Consider the following 17,483-nt stretch of genomic DNA (forward strand, 5'->3'; position numbering starts at 1 on the left):
TTAAGTGAAATACAGATTCTTTTTAATCTCAGATCTAAAGAGGACCTCAGTGGCCATTTAGTTCTGCGCCTCCCTTTCACCCACAAATCTTTATTTTTTATTTTTACTTATTTTTTCTTTTTTTGCCCCATCTCTGACAAACTGCTCTCCAGTCCAGGCATCATTATCAGTGATGAGGTCTGTTCATTGTTAGAAGACTCTCTTTACTTTGAAGTGACTCCTCTATCTGCCATGTATTGATTGCTTGAGGGCTGACAAAACAAGGTTCAGCCTACTTCTGTGTCAGGGCCCTTTAGATCCTTGGAGATAGTTATCATGACTTTTAAGTTTCTTTGGCGTTTAATTAATTAAAACTCCAAGCTAAAACCATTTGAAATAGGTTTGAGAATTTTTAAATCACGTAAGTCAGTCTTAATAAATGGACCACAGTAAGAAATACAATATCCCTGACTAATTTTATTACTGTATCTGCATTCCTGCACTGTGCACATTTTACATGCAAGCATAGGAACATTGTGGTAAATAAATATATAAACTGGGTCTTGACAAAAACCTGGTTTCAAGGTGGACATCTAACAGTTTTCACTGGAAGTAACCTAACATACACTTGGAGTTAAGATACAGAACATGAAAGCGTGAAAGTGTGGAAGTGGAGATGACTAAGCTGCCCAGTGGGGGGCTTCCCTGAACGCCTCAGGTCCAGTGCCCTGAGGACCACTGTCCGTGCCAAGCGGGAGCAGCAAGGACACAGAAGGGCCAGTGACCTCATTTTCAGCCGTCAGCTGGTGGCATGTGTGTGTCTGGAAATCCTGATTTTGGTAGCAGCTCCTCTTATGGATGCAAGAAAGAATGTGTTTATACTTTGAACTAATTCATTCCAAATTGAGAAAGCTTTTTGAGAATTTAAGAAATTAGGAAAGGTGTTAGGTCTATAAATGCTTACATGTTGACCTAGATGAAGAATCTGTGGAATTTGCTGAAGAATACACTTTTGAAGTCACACTTATAAAATATGGTGTGATTTTTGCTGTTATCATTGCAGTGGTTGTTTCTTTGTGTACTTACTGATTGTAACAGGAAGGGAAGTGGGAGTGGGAGGCTGTGTTTCTGGTGGTCGACCCCACCTGCTCTGGGAAGCATGTGTGATGGAGGGTCGGCCTCACATGTCATTCTCCTCCTCAGTTAGCTTTTATCAGCTTTGGTTGATTGTCCAGACTGCCTGAAAAGCTTTTTTAAAATTACAGATTCTCAGGTTCCAGACAAACCCGCACAAGATTATAGAAATACTTTCGAATATATACCTTAAAAAGTAACTCATTTGTGAATTAAGAAGAATATGGTCATAGTTTATCTAAAAACAAGGATATATAATTGTAGGGAGAAAACCTGACTGGTAGTTTTAGTCAAACTCAGACTAATTTATTCTTTAAATCTTTAAAATACAGCTTTTGAGAAACCAATTTATAACATTTGATAATACATATTATTTAGAGTAGTATATGTATATTTACATAATTAGGAGTGATATAATACAATGATGTGTGTCATAGGAATAATGTATAATTAATATATAATTAACAATACTGTATAATAAAATTATAATATGTAAGTAAATAAATTTAGTTGAGAGGATGGCTAATTAGAAAGGAAGTGTAATGTCAAAAATGAGAGCAGACTCAGGACTGGCAAACCCTGCTGAGGTCCGCAGGTGGACCAGGGCAGGTCGAGCTCGTGTGAGTGAAAAGCCTGGTGTGGGGAGGGCGAGAGGGGCCACTGCGCTGTTCCCGGAGAGCCGGGGCTGAGCTTTGCTGGGAGTCTGTTGGCGCTGAAGGCACCCCCCCCACCACCCCCGAGCAAAGCAGGGGCTGGGGTCCCAGCGAGCAGGGGTGGGCCGAGGGGGAGGGTGGAAGCAGGTGAGGCCTGCTCTCTCGACTGGGCGGAATCCTGAGAGGTGGCTTTAGGGGTGGGTGTGTGCTTTCCTTCCCACACACCCGTCTGAGTTGGAGTTTGAACCGTTTCTAAGAAGAAACTGCTGGAGAAGCTTCTTGCAGTTTCTGAAGCTGACATTTACTAAAGAATTAAGCAAATGATTAACTTGGTTGGCTGTGATTTCTTAATAATAAATGAAGTCACACAGTAGGCATTCATAAAATAAAGGAATTGTCTGTATTCTTAACTCCAAATTTGTAATTCCTAATTGGATTTTTACCCCATAGGAAATAAAAACAGGCTATCTGGCAAAATGGTTCAGTGTTATCTAACGTTGGATTGGGGTATGAACACCGCTGTTAGCAATTGAAATGGTTACATGTGATTATTAAATGGGGTTTCTCTAGCCTACCTTAACAGTGATGGATTAAAGAGCGTTTTGTGGAACATTTGGATTGCTCTGGACCCCTGGGCACGCGCAGGAGCGGGAGAGCCTGCTCCAGGCTGCTCGTGTCCTGGCGGAGTCAGGGCCTCTTTGGGGGGCAGGAGGTAGGGAGGTGGTGAGCCCCTGTCTGAGGTCCCTGGGTGGGAAGGGAGCAGAGTGGGGACGGCAGTCTGCCTGCCACTAGTCGCAGCGGAGTATAAAGGTATAGAATACCCCGTTTCGTGCCCCAGAGAGCTTTAAATTCTGAAATGGCCCACCTGGTGTTAGCAGAGCCTAGAAGCTAGGGTAACACTGTTTCTCACGTCAGGTTTTTGCACGTCAGGCCGCAATAGCCAGTGCTTGGTTGATTTCTGTCCAGTGTCTCACCTTGTCTTTCAGCTTTTCTTTGCAGTTGTCTTAACTCATCCTTTCCTTAACATACCTGCATCTGAAATCTTGATTGAAAACCCTGGGTAACTATCTTGCTCTGATCCCTGCCCTGTAGACTGGGTCTCACCTTCCCTAAGGCCGGCAAGCTCTCCTCCTCAGGCTTCCGTGAGTGGGGAGTGTTGTCTTTGACATTGAGACTGACTCCACATTTCTTACTTGAATTTTAATATGTTGGCTGAACTGCCCTGGACTCACTCACCTCCTTCTGTAGAGGGACTTTTCTTCCCGTCTTATTTAGCAAATTTGTCCATCATCTTCGTCAGGTCATCATATATGTAAGCCTTTTCCCCCAAACCATATACCTCAGACTCATGATCTCCTCTTATTTTATCTCTGATTTGCTCCGTTAACTTAAATAAAGCTTTATAAAACCCACTTCATTAAGTATTTTTAATTAAAAGAAAGGGAGCCATTATAATGCAGTCATGTATTATCTGGAAACACATGCATATCCCATGGCCAAATGGTCCCATAGCTGTGCTAGGCACGCACACTGTCCCCTTCTCTGCTAATAGTCATGCATTGAATGCTCCCGATAGATTGTCTCATAGGACAGGTCTGGTGACATGCAGTTATTAGAACTTTGATCTAATTGCAAGGACATATCGAAGAGTGCTCAGTACCTAGAAATTTCTGATCTCTGAAGTATATTACTTTTCAGCCTGTGAAAGACTTCCTAAGGGATTATCCATATGTTTACAGTTTCATCCTGGACTAGGAATTAACTGGGGAGTCATTGATCAGTAGGAATTTACTGAATGTCTGCTGTCTATCACCACATTCAGGGTGCGTGTAACTAGCGCTAAGCTAGTTCCTATAGGGGATACAAAGTAATAAAGTCCCTTTAGTGTCCCGTGCCTCAGTTTCTCCATATTCAACACAGAGATGAGGCTGATGGGCTGGGTCACATCTAAGCCTGTGGGCTGTTTGTACTATTGAGAGAGAACATGGACACAGAACAGTGAGCATACAGGATAATGTTGTCGTAAGAGCACACGAAGAGGACTTGGGTAAGACGGCATCCAAGGTGTGTCCCAGAACCCTCCTTCTGTGTAACAGCAGGGGCAAAAGGACATGAGGCCTGGCCGTGAGGGAGGCGCAGAGGCTTCTGCTTTGAAGCAAGCTGGTTTCCACAAGACCATTGGAATAAAGGAGGGTCCGGATGGGTGGGGACTAGGCGAGGAGTGTTGTCCTGTTTAGTCCCCTAGTGAGACCCCCAGAGAGGTTTTGTCACTCCAGGTTTTATGTGTCAATTATTGTACTAGAAATTAAAACTAGGAGTCTAAAAAAATGTTTACTATTCACTTAAAATTAATAGTAAGAAACTAATGTTAATATAAATGATATTTTTAATGAAAAACTATTTCCAAAACAAACAAAAATAAGAGTGAGCAGAACGGAACATTATCTTGCTGCAAACCTCTTCACTGTCTAGATTCATAGGAGAGCTGGTTTCCCATAGCTGCTCTGCATTCAGTCTCTGGCTGTATGTTGGTTTGGTTGAAGTATTTGGAGAAAGTCCAGTCTCATACAGATGTGTAGTTGATTAAAGGAGTATTTTAATAGCCCGCTCAAGTAATTGTGGATATTCTTCTTTGACACTGCAGTGGAACTCAGCAGGCGATGGTTTCTTAAAGGCTAGTTGCAGTGGGAGATCTGAAACCTCATCCGTGAACTTTGCTTCTCTGTTGCACCAAAGTGCCTGGGTCCACCTGCCTTGTTGAAGGGATCTTTTGCCCATTCATGATTTTGTAACATCACTTGGAAAATACTGATTTGTACACATCTTCCGAATGTCAACAATATCAAGAAAGCAGACATTAATATCATCACTGATCTCATCAGAGAAATCTGGAGTATTTGAAGCTGTCAAGCTTAGGGTAGGCGATGGAAGTTTTTCCAAAATTCTAATTTTGCTTAAGAGCTCAAATTTTATCATTGACAACAATGATAAATTTCCTTGCAGTGACAGGTTCACTTTACTCATTTTTGAGAAAATGTCTGTCTCGGTCTAAATAGCCATAGTTTGTCAGTGGTTCTTTCAGTGAAAAGTGGGTGGAGAAAGCACCCAGTTCCCCTCCCAGCTGAAGCAGCTGCACAGGTGCTTTTCCTGGAGAGAGTTGAGATGCCGAGGTGCCAGGGGTGTGCTTCACGTGCCCTTCCCGTCCCATCCGCGGAAGATCGCAGAGCGTGTGCTTAGGGGTCTAGATTTCATATGAATCATTGTTACCGGTTCACGAAGGACATTCTGAGTGAGTCAGCTTTTCCGACTGTGAGCTCCTGGCCATGGAGAGTGACCTCCATGTCACTGCCCTGACTGGTGCTGAGGGTCCACTAGTTTGATGGCCACTGCCTTTGCACTGTCAGGCTACGTCTCAGCACTGGAAGGAAAGCACATCACTTCTTAGTGTCATTGGGAAAGCACAGTTTTGACCTTGAGGACCCCGGGGGTTTAGTAGAGCGCACTTGGGAGCTGCTGCTCTACGTGAGAACGGAGGTTGTGTTAGACAACTACGTTGTAACAGCAAACTGTGTCTTATATTTAGTCCGTTAACCCATAGAAGTTAGTCATTTCACTCTGAGCCTGCTAAAACCATTCATTCTGCTAAACCCCATTTATTATATGATAACTGGGAAAGCGACACATTGTGTATCTGTGTATCATCTGTATGTGTGAGTAACAGAAGAGATGACGAATCATTCAGTCAAAACAGCCCCCCACCCCAGGACGGATGGTGCTGTATTGAGTCCTGATGCTTTACTGTTTAATTTGTTTTCATTTAAGAATAGGTACCCATCTAACTTCAGTTCAGGATCCTGAAGCTTAATGTACGTGTTAAACGAAAAAAAACATAAGTTTTAAATTCTTATGAAAAGTTAACATTTAACCACAGATTGTTTACATTTTGGTGTTTTTTTTTTTGCTTTTCCCTAGGTCGTTTAGGCCAGTTGGGTTTGAAGGAAGGGTTTCCATCAGCTGTGAAAAATATTAGTGCCGTTATTGGTATGTTTATACAGCATGCCCAGGATGAAGGTAAAACTTTTGTTGATTATAATTATTTTAAAATCATTTGCATTCCTCTTACTAAATCTGTTTTGAGTTCTTACTACGTGCCGTGCTCTGTGCATCTCTCAGTGCTTGGGGGTGAGGAGGTTGATCATGAAGCCACACTCTGCCCGCGTTCTCAGCACTGGCATTTGAACGTGTGTGGGTTTCCTGTTGTTTCAGTGGTAGACACTCTCCCTGTTGGGCAGCGCATCCCTAAGTAAGAGGAAACTCTCTTGTCGTCCTGGTGCTGACGTTCTGTCTCAGAAACTGTCGGTACTATCTTCATGCTGCCCTGTGACCTCCGACCAGTGACTCAACCTCAGCTGCCCGCAGAGGCCCGGCTGAAGTTGTGTCGTGATGACCAAGTGCGGTCACACGTGTGAAGCAGTGACCCCAGTGTGGCCTGGGTATCACTGAGTACTTAGCATCCCCAGAGAGCTTGGAAACTGGAGGCTTTTTGTGAGCCGCTCTTCATAGTAGTGGTTTCCTTTTCATTTGTATACCTCAGAGCATGTAATTTTATGTTCTTATTCCTTTGTGGGAAGAGATTAAAACTCAAAAGTAACCCTTTGAAGCGATGAGTCTCATTTTTATTTGAATGTTATGCAATCGAGGAGTAATGCATCCTTTTTCAGAAATAAGGTGACCATATGTGTGTGGATTTATCTCTGGGCTTTCTATCCTGTACCATTGATCTATATTTCTGTTTTTGTGCCAGTACCATACTGTCTTGATTACTGTAGCTTTGTTGCATAGTCTGAAGTTGGGGAGCCTGATTCCTCCAGCTCCATTTTTTTCTCAAGATTGCTTTGGCTGTTCACAGTCTTTTGTGTTTCCATACAACTTGTAAAATTTTTTGTTCTAAATGTAAGACCGGACACTATAAAACTGTTAGAGGAAAAACACTCTTTGACATAAACATAAACCACAGCAAGATCTTTTTTGACCCACCCCCTGGAGTAATGAAAATAAGAACAAAAATAAACAAATGGGACCTAATTAAACTTAAAAACTTTTGCACAGCAAAGGAAACCATAAATAAGACAAAAAGACAACCCTCAGAATGGGAGAAAATATTTGCAAATGAAGCAACAGACAAAAGATTAATCTCCAAAATGTACAAACAGCTCATGCAGCTCAATATCAAAAAAACAAACAACCCAATCAAAAAACGGGCGGAAGACCTAAATAGACATCTCTCCAAGGAGGACATACAGATGACCAAGGGGCATGTGAAAGGATGCTCAACATCACTAATCATTAGAGAAATGCAAATCAAAACTGCAATGAGGCATCACCTCACACTGATCAGAGTGGCCATCATCAAAAAATCTACAAACAGTAAATGCTAGAGAGGGTGTGGAGAAAAGGGAACCCTCTTGCATTGTTGGTGGGAATGTAAATTGATACAGCCACTATGGAGAAACAATATGGAGGTTCCTTAAAAAACTAAAAATAGAACTACCATACGACCCAGCAATCCCACTACTGAGCTTATACCCAGAGAGAAAACCATAGTTCAAAAAGACACATGCACCCCAGTGTTCATTGCAGCACTATTTACAATAGCCAGGACATGGAACAACGTAAATGTCCAACGACAGACGAATGGATAAAGAAGATGTGGTACATGTATATGTATACAATGGAATATTAGCCATGAAAACGAACGAAAATGGGTCATTTGTAGAGATGTAGATGGACCTAGAGTCTGTCATACAGAGTGAAGTAAGTCAGAAGGAGAAAAACAAATGTCATATATTAATGCATATATGCAGAATCCAGAAAAATGGTACAGATGAACCTATTTGCAGGGCAGGAATAGAGACGCAGACGTAGAGAATGGACATGTGGACATGGGGGGAAGGAGAGGGTGGGACAAATTGGGAGATTAGGAATGACATACATACACTACCGTGTATAAAATAGCTAGTAGGAACACTCTATAAAGCACAGGAAGCTCAGCTCGGTGCTCTGTGATGACCTAGATGGGTGTAATGAGGGGGTGGGAGGGAGGTCCAGGAGGGAGGGATACATGTATACATATAGCTGACTCACTTCATTGTACAGCAGAAACTAACACAACATTGTAAAGTGATTTTACTCCAATAAAAAAAAATTAAAACAAAAGGAGTAATGCAGTTATACAGTTTCCATCGGAAACACACGGTGACATCTGAAATTTACATCCGAGATGATCTTAACGTGTAGGTTTTCTTCCGTGTCTAGGTACACGGGCTTCAGTAGCTGTGTCTTGCGGGCTCAGTAGTTGTGACTCGCGGGCTCTAGAACACAGGCTCAGTAGTTGTGGCTCATGGGCTTAGTGGCTCTGCAGCATGTGGGATCTTCCCAGACCAGGGATCGAACCCGTGTCCCCTGCATCAGCAGGCAGATTGTTAACCACTGCACCACCAGGGAAGCCCGGGAAATGTAATTTTAAAGCTGCTGTAGTACTGTCTACATCTACAGCATTAACATTTGAATGTGTGTGTTTTGTGATATTTATTTTTAAATAGTAGTAGTTTGCCCTATTGGGCATTGCATCACTAACAGTATATAGTTAATAATAAGTTTTAATGAAATAACTCCTAAATTTTTTAACTAAATGATTGAAGTGAATTTAACTAAAATTGAACTAAATTAAATTTGAATTAAATAACTCCTAAATAAACTTATACTTAATGAGAACTCTAATACACTGTAATCTCTAACCTAACTATATAGTCTACAATTAAATGCCATGATCAATAGTCATATACTATAATCTAGTGTGTAAGAGTATAGTATATGCTATACTACATACTAAAAATTAGTTTTTCACTTGCTCTCATTTCATCATGTTTTTCATTTCCAAAGTCCACTTATAAACACTTCCAGGGGGTATAATGGAGTCATTTATTTGACAGATGCTTTGGGATCCACATTTTACTAAAAGTTAAACATGAGAGTGTGATCCTTCAGGACCACTTTGGAAAGCTCAGTACTGATCATGAGAGGGCAGGTGCTTCAGGTCCTGTATCCCTACTCTGGCTCGCTGTTCTCTGGGTACAGGCAGCGCCAGGAACCTGTAGAGAGCTGTGCAGCGTTTGGCTTTGTTTTTGTTTTCCATTTGCAGAAGGGATTTAAATGAACTTTTTCATTGTGTTTTTTTTTTTTTTTTAATATTTACTTTTCATTGCTGGAAGAAAGTATTTGTTGAATAGTATTTTATTAGATCAACAGCATGAACGTTTTGCATAACGAAGATTTTCTTGTGTGATGACTGATGTGGAAATTCTTTTCAGACATACCGTGGGGTATCCAGCTGGCAGCCGTGTACGCCCTGTGTGACTTGAGTCCCAGCAACCCAGCGGAGATCTCCAAGATCCTGGAAGCCTGGCGCACGGAGACCTCTCGCCGCATCCCCTCCGCGGTGCTCAGCTCCCTGGAGGAGGTCAGCACCCTGTGTACGGAGGAGCGTGGCTGACGGCCCCGTGCCGTGCCCGGAGAAGTGCCTTCCCGCTGCCCGAGTGGAGACAGATCGTCAGCTTCCAGGGTGCAGACCGGGGTTCCAGAGAGAGACGTCAGGGAGATGCAAGTGCTGGGGGTGGAGGAGGAAGCAGGGGCTGCTTTCCCTAAACCGCACACATTTCACTTATGGCTGCTGTGATCACATGACATGGATTGTAATTTGTTGTGTCTTGGTCAAACAACAGAAACTTGAACTTAGCCCTTTTTTGCTGCAGAAAGTGTCCTTTTAGTCGCTTTTAAAAATTGAGTGGCATTTTGTAATGAATTTAATGTAAAAACATTGATTTGGTTCCTGAGCCAATTTTGGACTTTGTGCCCAAATGACTGACTAGGAAAAGATGAGGAGGCCAAAGCAGTGCTACTCGAAGACTCTTCCACTGTCTTAGCTGGAGGTGGGCTACAGAGTTCCTCTCAAGGGATAGAGTGCAGCTGATCAGAGTAAATGAACAGGGAGAGCCTTTAGAACTTAATGCATTTCTTCAGATCTCTAAAGTTCCTTGCAGATATTTAACTATGAATCAGGAAAAGGAGAGCTGAGGATAGAGGTCGCCGCGGGTGTTTGTACCTCGCCGTGTACATACAGACGCAGCCGAGTGTGGGCAGGTCTCTGCGTGTGCCGTGTATATATGGACAGCCTATAATGTGTCTCACATTTGATGATGTTCCACTTTCGGAATTTTAGTATTTGTACATAGGAAATGGGTTTAATAACTCACCGTGGTCCTGATTTGTCTTATATTCATCATTTCTTAAAACTCTTGTATGTGTTTTTTATAATAAAAAATAAAAGTAAGCCATGCACACGATTGTCCTGATCAGTAAAGAGTGACACTTGGCCTTACTTCTGCTCCAACCAAAGATGAAGCAAATAGTCAGTGTCCACCAAAGACAGAGGAGGCGGCCTGCCAGAGGGACCTCCCTCCTGGACGGAGGCGTGGTCGATTGCCCGGGTGTGATCGGGTTTGAGTGCTCTCCCAGGTGCTCTTGGTGAGAGCGGATACCATGTAAGCGCTGGTTGGCCCTCAGTATTGGATGTCTTTGTTTAGGTACAGTTGCTACCCTTTAAAAATCACACTTGACAAGTATTTTGTTGCTTCTTCCTCCTGTTTTTTAAGTAATTGTAACAAACTGAGATTTGTAAACGACTCTGCCTTGCCCTTTAGATGCTTTTTGTTGGGTGTTCCCTCTTTCTGCCTCTGTCTCTTGGGCCTGTGCTCTGTGCCAGGGCCTTGCTGGGAGGAGCTGGTGAAGAAAGTCAGGGCCAGGTTCTCACAGGCCTGTGATCTGTTGGTAGAGAGAACCCTGCACAGTCACCCCAATAAATCCACAGTCCAGATTTGGGGCTAAGTGTGGTGAGGGAGATGGGGCGATCTGCAGAAGAATAGCAGGGAGACTCCTCTCTTTCTGTTAGTCAAGGAGGGTCCCTCCGAGGAAGTAACATGTGAGCTAGGACCCGAGAGAAGGGCGCCCACCTTGAAAGGAGGGAACCCTGGAACGCGTCCCTCCCAGACAGGTGCGCCGGCTCCGAGAGGGGAAGAGCCTGCCGTGTGTGGGCAGGAGGCCGGTGTGGCCAGAACATACTGTGTAAGGGGGCGAGCGTCCTTGGTTCAGTGACACAGGTAACTGCCAGTCACTGGGACCTGGGCAGCCCTGGGCTCGGTCACACTCCTAGGGAGATTTGAGCAGGTGTCACGGTTCACGGGGCTGTTGTGTGACGCGGAGCGGGAAGCAGACGTGTCAGGAGGCTGGGGGTTGATGCTGGTGGCTGTGCAGACCATCGGGGTGGATGGATGCCACACGGGTCTTGGAGGTGGGATCAATGCTGAGTTCGTGAACTGGGGGTGGTGGGCAGATAGGAGGAATCAGGGTTCCCATGGCACCTGGGCTTGGGGACAGGAGCTCCGGGATTGGTGGTGGGAGTCACACGTCCTAGGCGTGTGTGTGGGACGTGAGACATCCAAGTGGAGGTGGCAGGGAGCCTTTACAGGTGGAAGTCGAGTTTGGGCAAGGTGGGGACACAAGCTAGGAAGCTGATTGAGTTTGGAGGTTATTTAAAGCGCACGGTCACCTGGGGAGGAAGATGGCCTCCCTCACTTGGCATGTCGTGTAATTTGAAGATGCGTGGGGGAGGGAGGAGGGAGAAACGCCGGGGAGGCAGGAGGTAGTGGCCAAGCACCTTGGCTCCTGCTACTTTGCCCGAGTCAGGGAGGCAAGAAGGCAGGCAGCTGGCCCCGGAGCTGCTTGAGGCTGCGAGGTCGGTGAGGAAGGGGGTGGCCGGTGGTTGGATTCTGCTTCCTGTGGGTGGCGGTGAGACAGGTGAGCATTTCCCACAAACGACGGGCTTGGGGAGGGTTGCAGAGTGAAAGGGGGTAAGGGAGAGAGAGCAGGTCTGCACACGCAGTTTGGGGGTACATTTGCCTAGTGAATAGATTTGTCATAGGATTCAAAACGTTTTTTTAACCTCAACAGTTTGAGGTGTTCTTAATGGGTGGAGGGTAGGTGGCCCCTGCCGTTGGCTGCCGGCTGCCGTTGCTTGCCCACGAGGATGCGTGGCGCTTACGTGTCAGCACCCGCTCCTGATAACACACAGGCCTGAGCTTGCCTGCCGTGCTGCGTCACTCTCAGAGGGTGAAACAATTTTAAGCTGTGCTTAAATTTATTTCTGGTCCCCGGGAAGAACATGGTTGTAGAGTTTTATCAAACACACACACACACACACACACACACACACACACACACGCAAAAAGGTACGTAAACATTTGAACCTGTAGTTGGGTGGGGCTTTAGGCTGGCGTCCTGGCTGGGTCCTGCACGCGGCAGGCAGCCTGGCCCCGGCCTGGCCCTCTGTGCCTGCAGCCGCTCACGTGACTCGGGGGCCTGAGGAGCGGGCGGTAGCCGTGAGGAGGGCGTAGAGCAGCGTGGCCAGTGACCTTAAGGGACGTCTTGTCCCCATGCACCTCCTAGGGAGGCCCCAGCTTTTCCTTCCGAGCACAAATCAGCCTGGAGGTGACACTTCAGGCTGTAATCCCCCCCCACCCCCCTGAGAATACTTGGTCACATTGCTTACTTTGCTTTTTAAGAGAGGATGTGACAGCGTAACTGACAAATTTACGGTATTGATGGAAACCTGAAGGGTTTGCGCCGGGAGTGGAAGGAGCAGCGTGGTGCCGCTAGAGGGCGCTGTGGTCCCACCGTGAACAGCAGGGTCCAGGGCGCAAAGGGCCCCTCCTGTCTGCAGCCGGCGCGCTCCGGAGGACAGCTCTCCGTTCATGCTGCAGGCTTCGAACGGAGTTAGTTTTACTGCCCAGGCCCCTTATCTCCAGAAGTAAGTGGGAGAAGATGTGTGGAAAGGGTAGCTTGTAAGGCTGATGGAATTCAAGAGCACAGTAATACCCCCCCACCCCCCCCCCAAATAGAAGCAAATGCTTTTCCAGCTTGGTCAGATTCTTTCCTGGATATTTTCTAGCGATCCTAAAACAAAATGCTCTGACCAAAAATAAATAAATGAATAAACAAGTGGCGGGTGGGTGATAGTGATAGTGGGTGGGAGGTTCTGTGACACGGGCCTGATTAAGTCACCTGCCCACCTGGAACGTGCTCAGTTCTTTACAAATAGCATTCCTAGAACCGTAGTACAGAGATGCATGAATGGGAGTCTAATCAACCTGCCTGACCAGGGCCAGCGATGCCACAGAGGTCTCCCTGAAGAGTGTTCTAGGAGTTTAGGGGAGTTTGGAAAGTAAGACAGAGCCATTAAGCTAAACACTTTCCTCTCTTTTTTCCTTAATTTGCCTGACACTTTCTCAGAGAAATTCAGTGTGCTTGTTGTGACTGTGAAACAAACATGAGGTTCCTTTTCTTGCCTCTAAAGAGAATTTTAAGGAAGACCTACTTTTATAGCGTGACATTTCTGTCTTCGTATGCTCGGATTATTTTTATGAATTAAAGAGCCGTCACTGTATTGCAATCAGTTTGCTCAGCACAGCTGAACAGTTCTAATGATGTAGACAAAGAATTGTGAGTGAAGAGTGGTGGTGAGAGATGGTTGATTCAGTTTTATAAAAAGGGAAGCAGCTGCTTGCTTTTACGAGGGACTTTGGGCGTTTGTGAAGGGCTTTAGGATCAGGGCTTCCTGCCTTAGGGGCCTCTGCTGTCCTGCTGGGAAAGGCGTTGCTGCCTTGCACCTGTCCGGGGCTGTGCCCTGGGGGACGGGAGAGGGGATGCCTGGCGGGCTGATCCCCAGACCAGTGGTTCTCAAAGGGCACGGCCTCACCCCGGACCCACTGGGTGCCAAACTGGGTTGTCGGGTGTGTACCAGCCTCTAGGGAGAGGCGTGCTCCCTGCAGCCGGGGATCCTGCCCTGGGCGCCTGCCACCTCTGCTCGCCCAGCCGCACTGCCTTCAGGTCAGATGTCCGCTCTCCAGGCAGCCTCCCCCCTTGTCCCCCTCCTGGTCCATTTCGGTGGAGATTTAGGAGGAAGAGGAGGGGAGCATGTTAACTGCCTTCCACCATCTGGAACTGAATCTAGTCCCCGCCATTTTTTCTTTTTCATTTTTTATGTCGTCTTTAAGAGTATTATTTTTTCCTAACAAATAGCCATTGATTGCTGCTCTGAGATAATCTCACCCTAAACTGTGAGTGTTCAACTGAAAAAACTCCAAAGAGGAAGAGAATGGGGACAGAAGAAGTGAACCTCAACCCCACCCCGCCCTTTGCATTCACAGAAGGCCCCCTCTTGATTGCCACGCTTTTATATGTAAATTTGTACTATTAAGTATCCACTTTAATAGCTTAAATTGTAATCCAGTATGTTTAGTTTATTTAATGTTTTCATGCTAGTTTTATATGCATGTAGTGAATTAAACATTAAAACAGTCCACACACTGGAATGTCTGTCCCCCTCTGCCCCGTCCCGCAGGCCCTGCTTCCCCAGGCAGCTCTGTGACCAGGCTCTGGGCTTCCTTCCAGAGACCCCGGGCCCAGCTCTGGCTGGAGGAGCCAGAACGTCACGGGCCACACCTGCTCTGCCCCCTTTTTTTTTTTTTTTTTTAATTAATATATTTTTGGCTGCGTTGGGTCTTCGTAGCTGCGTGCAGGTTTTCTCTAGTTGCGGCGAGCGGGGCTACTCTTCGTTGTGGTGCATGGACTTCTCACTGCGGTGGCTTCTCTTGTTGCGGAGCACGGGCTTTAGGCATATGGGCTTCAGTAGTTGTGGCACACGGGCTCAGTAGTTGTGGCACGCGGGCTCAGTAGTTGTGGCTTGCGGGCTCTAGAGTGCAGGCTCAGTAGTTGTGCCACACGGGCTTAGTTGCTCCGCGGCATGTGGCGTCTTCCCGGGCCAGGGCTCGAACCCGTGTGCCCTGCATTGGCAGGCGGATTCTTAACCACCGCGCCACCAGGGAAGCCCCTGCTCCGCTCCTTCTGATGGCCCCCGAGGTTAACAACAAACTCAGGTGCCTGCCCTGTCTCCTGAGTGCATTTCCACTCGGGAAGTTGTCCCCAAGGGTGGAAGGCGTGGGGAAGGGAGAGCTTCGGGGCTGCTGTCCTCTTGTCCCCCAGCGGGAGGAGAACCCCGCGTGCCCTCCTCTCGGCTCTGCTCTCCACTGCCTTTCCTGAGCCTGCAGCTCCGGGGGAAGGGTCGGCGGGCAGTGCTGTCGGGTCTCCGCCCAGCTTTCACCCCAGGCGGCCTGAGCACCTCAGCGCCTAACTCCGTGGATGTTTGTTTCATGAACAAAGTCCAAGCCAGCAGCATCAGTTAGATTCTTAAAAACGTCCTTAATAAAAACACAGCAAAACCTGAAAGGAGGTAACCATACAGAGTTTTGAGTAACGGTCACATTTAAAGTTTTGTGACGGTTCTTGAAGGAAAAAACACCTTGTGATGTTTCAGGGATTGGGGTTTAGGGCAGTCAGTGCATTCATGGTGAGGTGCCCTTGTGTCACCAGGGACCCTGAGGTGCTGTCTGCCCTTTACTGCTCTGCTCCCGCTGTACTGAAGGCACCTTGGTCACGTGGACTCAGGAGGGGCCTGGGGCTGGGAGGCAACCGACAAGATAAGGCCCAAAACTCGAGGGCCAGGTCCTCTGCCCTGCCCAGGGCACCTCGCCCAACGAGTGTCTCAGCAGCCGGGAACGTGCCCCACGTGCGTTGGGCAAAGCCCCACCTAGGCCGCCCATCAGCCGCCAGCGGGTAATCAGGACTTTTTAATAGAAGACAACAGTCACATTTGCAGGTGTTAGGGCAACCCACACGTGACTCCAGAAACATCCTTCATAGGAAGACTGGGGGTTAGTGTCGGTGCCTTTCTGCAGGAGAAAGGTCTCCTGGCCTATATCCCTATATGTTTTCCAACCATTGCTTCACCTTTGGGGAAAAAAATAAGTTCCCAGAGAAAGAGGATAGAGTTTTCGCAAAGAGGCATTTAGCCTGCAGGGTTATTTTTTGCTTTAGTGGAGACCCCTGCCAGCCCCTATCCCTGACCAGGCAGAGGAAGGTCAAGGGGCCTCTGATCCCGAGCTGCCGTCATTTTGGGACGCTCCCATCAACGATCCAAAGGCTGGCAGGACTCGTCTCAAGCTTCTGCTTTCCCATCACCCTGGGGATGTTGGGGAGAACCTGCCAGTGTAGGGTGCTTGCTTCCTCCGGAGCCTTGTTAGTGTGGAAGCATCTAGAAAAGCAGACGTGGGTTCTGTTGTGGTGACAGCCGTTCTCCAGAGTTATGATATCTGCCCTGAAGCTGTGTCATCGGCCGAGGGAGAGCCCAAGAAAACCAAACACAACCCATATCCCACCTTAAAGTGCTGAAGAAGTGCTGTATGAAATGTGAGTAGCGCCTCCTGCAGGTCAGTTTATAGCTACTCTTCCTGCCTGAGACTCAAGGAACCTGAGTTGAACTGGAGAGCCGCCTTCAGGGAAGGAGGAAAAGGGTGACTCAGGGTCTAACCTCTCGGAATGTCTGTAACTGAGGACCAGCCTTTATTTGCATATTGAAAATCTGTCTGTTAAATCAGCAGTGGAGCAGAAAATAGAATTTTAAAAGCATTCACTCTTGACCTTTCCTATTTGTATTTTTAAAGGGACTGAAATTTAGCTCCTATCACCTTGGCAATCATCCGGAATAATATTTTTAATGTGTCTTTCTGTTTATAAACCTATTTGTTTAGTGATGGGGAAATGAGTTTTCTGGATTTTGATGCAATTTTGCAATGCATAACTTTAATTTCTAAATAGAAATACTGGCATTGGAAAAACTAAAGTAAGGTAAATACAATTTCTGAAACTGTAAGTTCACGTTCTTTTTTTCTGGCTTTCTTTAACTGTGCATCCCATTTTTAAAGCACTTAAGAAAAAGGAAATGTTACCATGAATGATTTGTTTTAATTCACAGGTTGAGCTTTGCATTTTGTCCTTCCCTGGCATTCCTTTCCACTCAGATTCCACAATCTAACCAAGTGGAGAGAAAGGAGAGGGAGAAAGAAATCTTAAAAGAAGAAAACCCTTGTGCTGGCTCCTCAAGTTGATTTTTATTTTTATTTTTTTCTCTTTAATCCCATGCAAGTGTTTTCAATGGAAAACACATTGATCTTATCGGTTCCCTTGCTCCCCTCCAAGCTGGGGGCCGACAGCTGCCTGACCTTCCCGGCAGCGGCCTCTTGGTCCTGAGCACAGGACCCTCCACCCATCCCAAGGACCTCCTCTGCCCAGACACAGAAACACGGGTTTAGGAGAGAAAAGAAACAGAAGGACATCAAGGTAGATTTCACAGGAACCCAAATGTGCTCCTGGTGTCTTGTAAGGAGGAAACTTCCACGGAGGCAAAGGCTGCATCCGCTGCTGGTGGCAATGCTTCTGAGGGGCCTGGGAAGGGGCCTCCAGCACAGAAGTTTTGAGAAAACAATGAGAAAGTGCACCCTTCCCTTTTAACCTGACCGCAGTGCAACTCACCTGGGATTACTGACGTGGGTTCTCAGACGGAGGCTGAGTCTGGAATGTCTATATTCTTTTGTGACTTCACTTGGCTCTTTGCACCCCTGGGACTTGTCTTTTGTCTCAGCATAGCAGAAACAAGCCAGGTATACCATAAATGATATGTTTATGAGTCACCCAAGAAATTTTGCGGGG

At 46.4% G+C, this 17,483-nt stretch overlaps 1 protein-coding gene across 2 annotated transcripts in view; it reads left to right on the forward strand.

Moving 5' to 3' along the window:
• Positions 1-10,163, forward strand: part of ICE1 (interactor of little elongation complex ELL subunit 1) — a 58,952-nt gene extending 48,789 nt beyond the window's left edge. For both annotated transcript variants that reach the window (XM_057540553.1, XM_057540554.1), the window contains 2 exons: positions 5,739-5,837; positions 9,137-10,163. In XM_057540553.1, the coding sequence (XP_057396536.1) occupies positions 5,739-5,837; positions 9,137-9,318 (281 nt within the window). In that variant the 3' untranslated portion in view covers positions 9,319-10,163. The remainder of the gene's footprint in view (positions 1-5,738; positions 5,838-9,136) is intronic.
• The last annotated feature ends 7,320 nt before the right edge of the window (positions 10,164-17,483 follow it).

This window comes from Balaenoptera acutorostrata, chromosome 2 (genome assembly GCF_949987535.1).
Source record: "Balaenoptera acutorostrata chromosome 2, mBalAcu1.1, whole genome shotgun sequence".
In the NCBI taxonomy this organism is placed as follows: Eukaryota; Metazoa; Chordata; class Mammalia; order Artiodactyla; family Balaenopteridae; genus Balaenoptera; species Balaenoptera acutorostrata.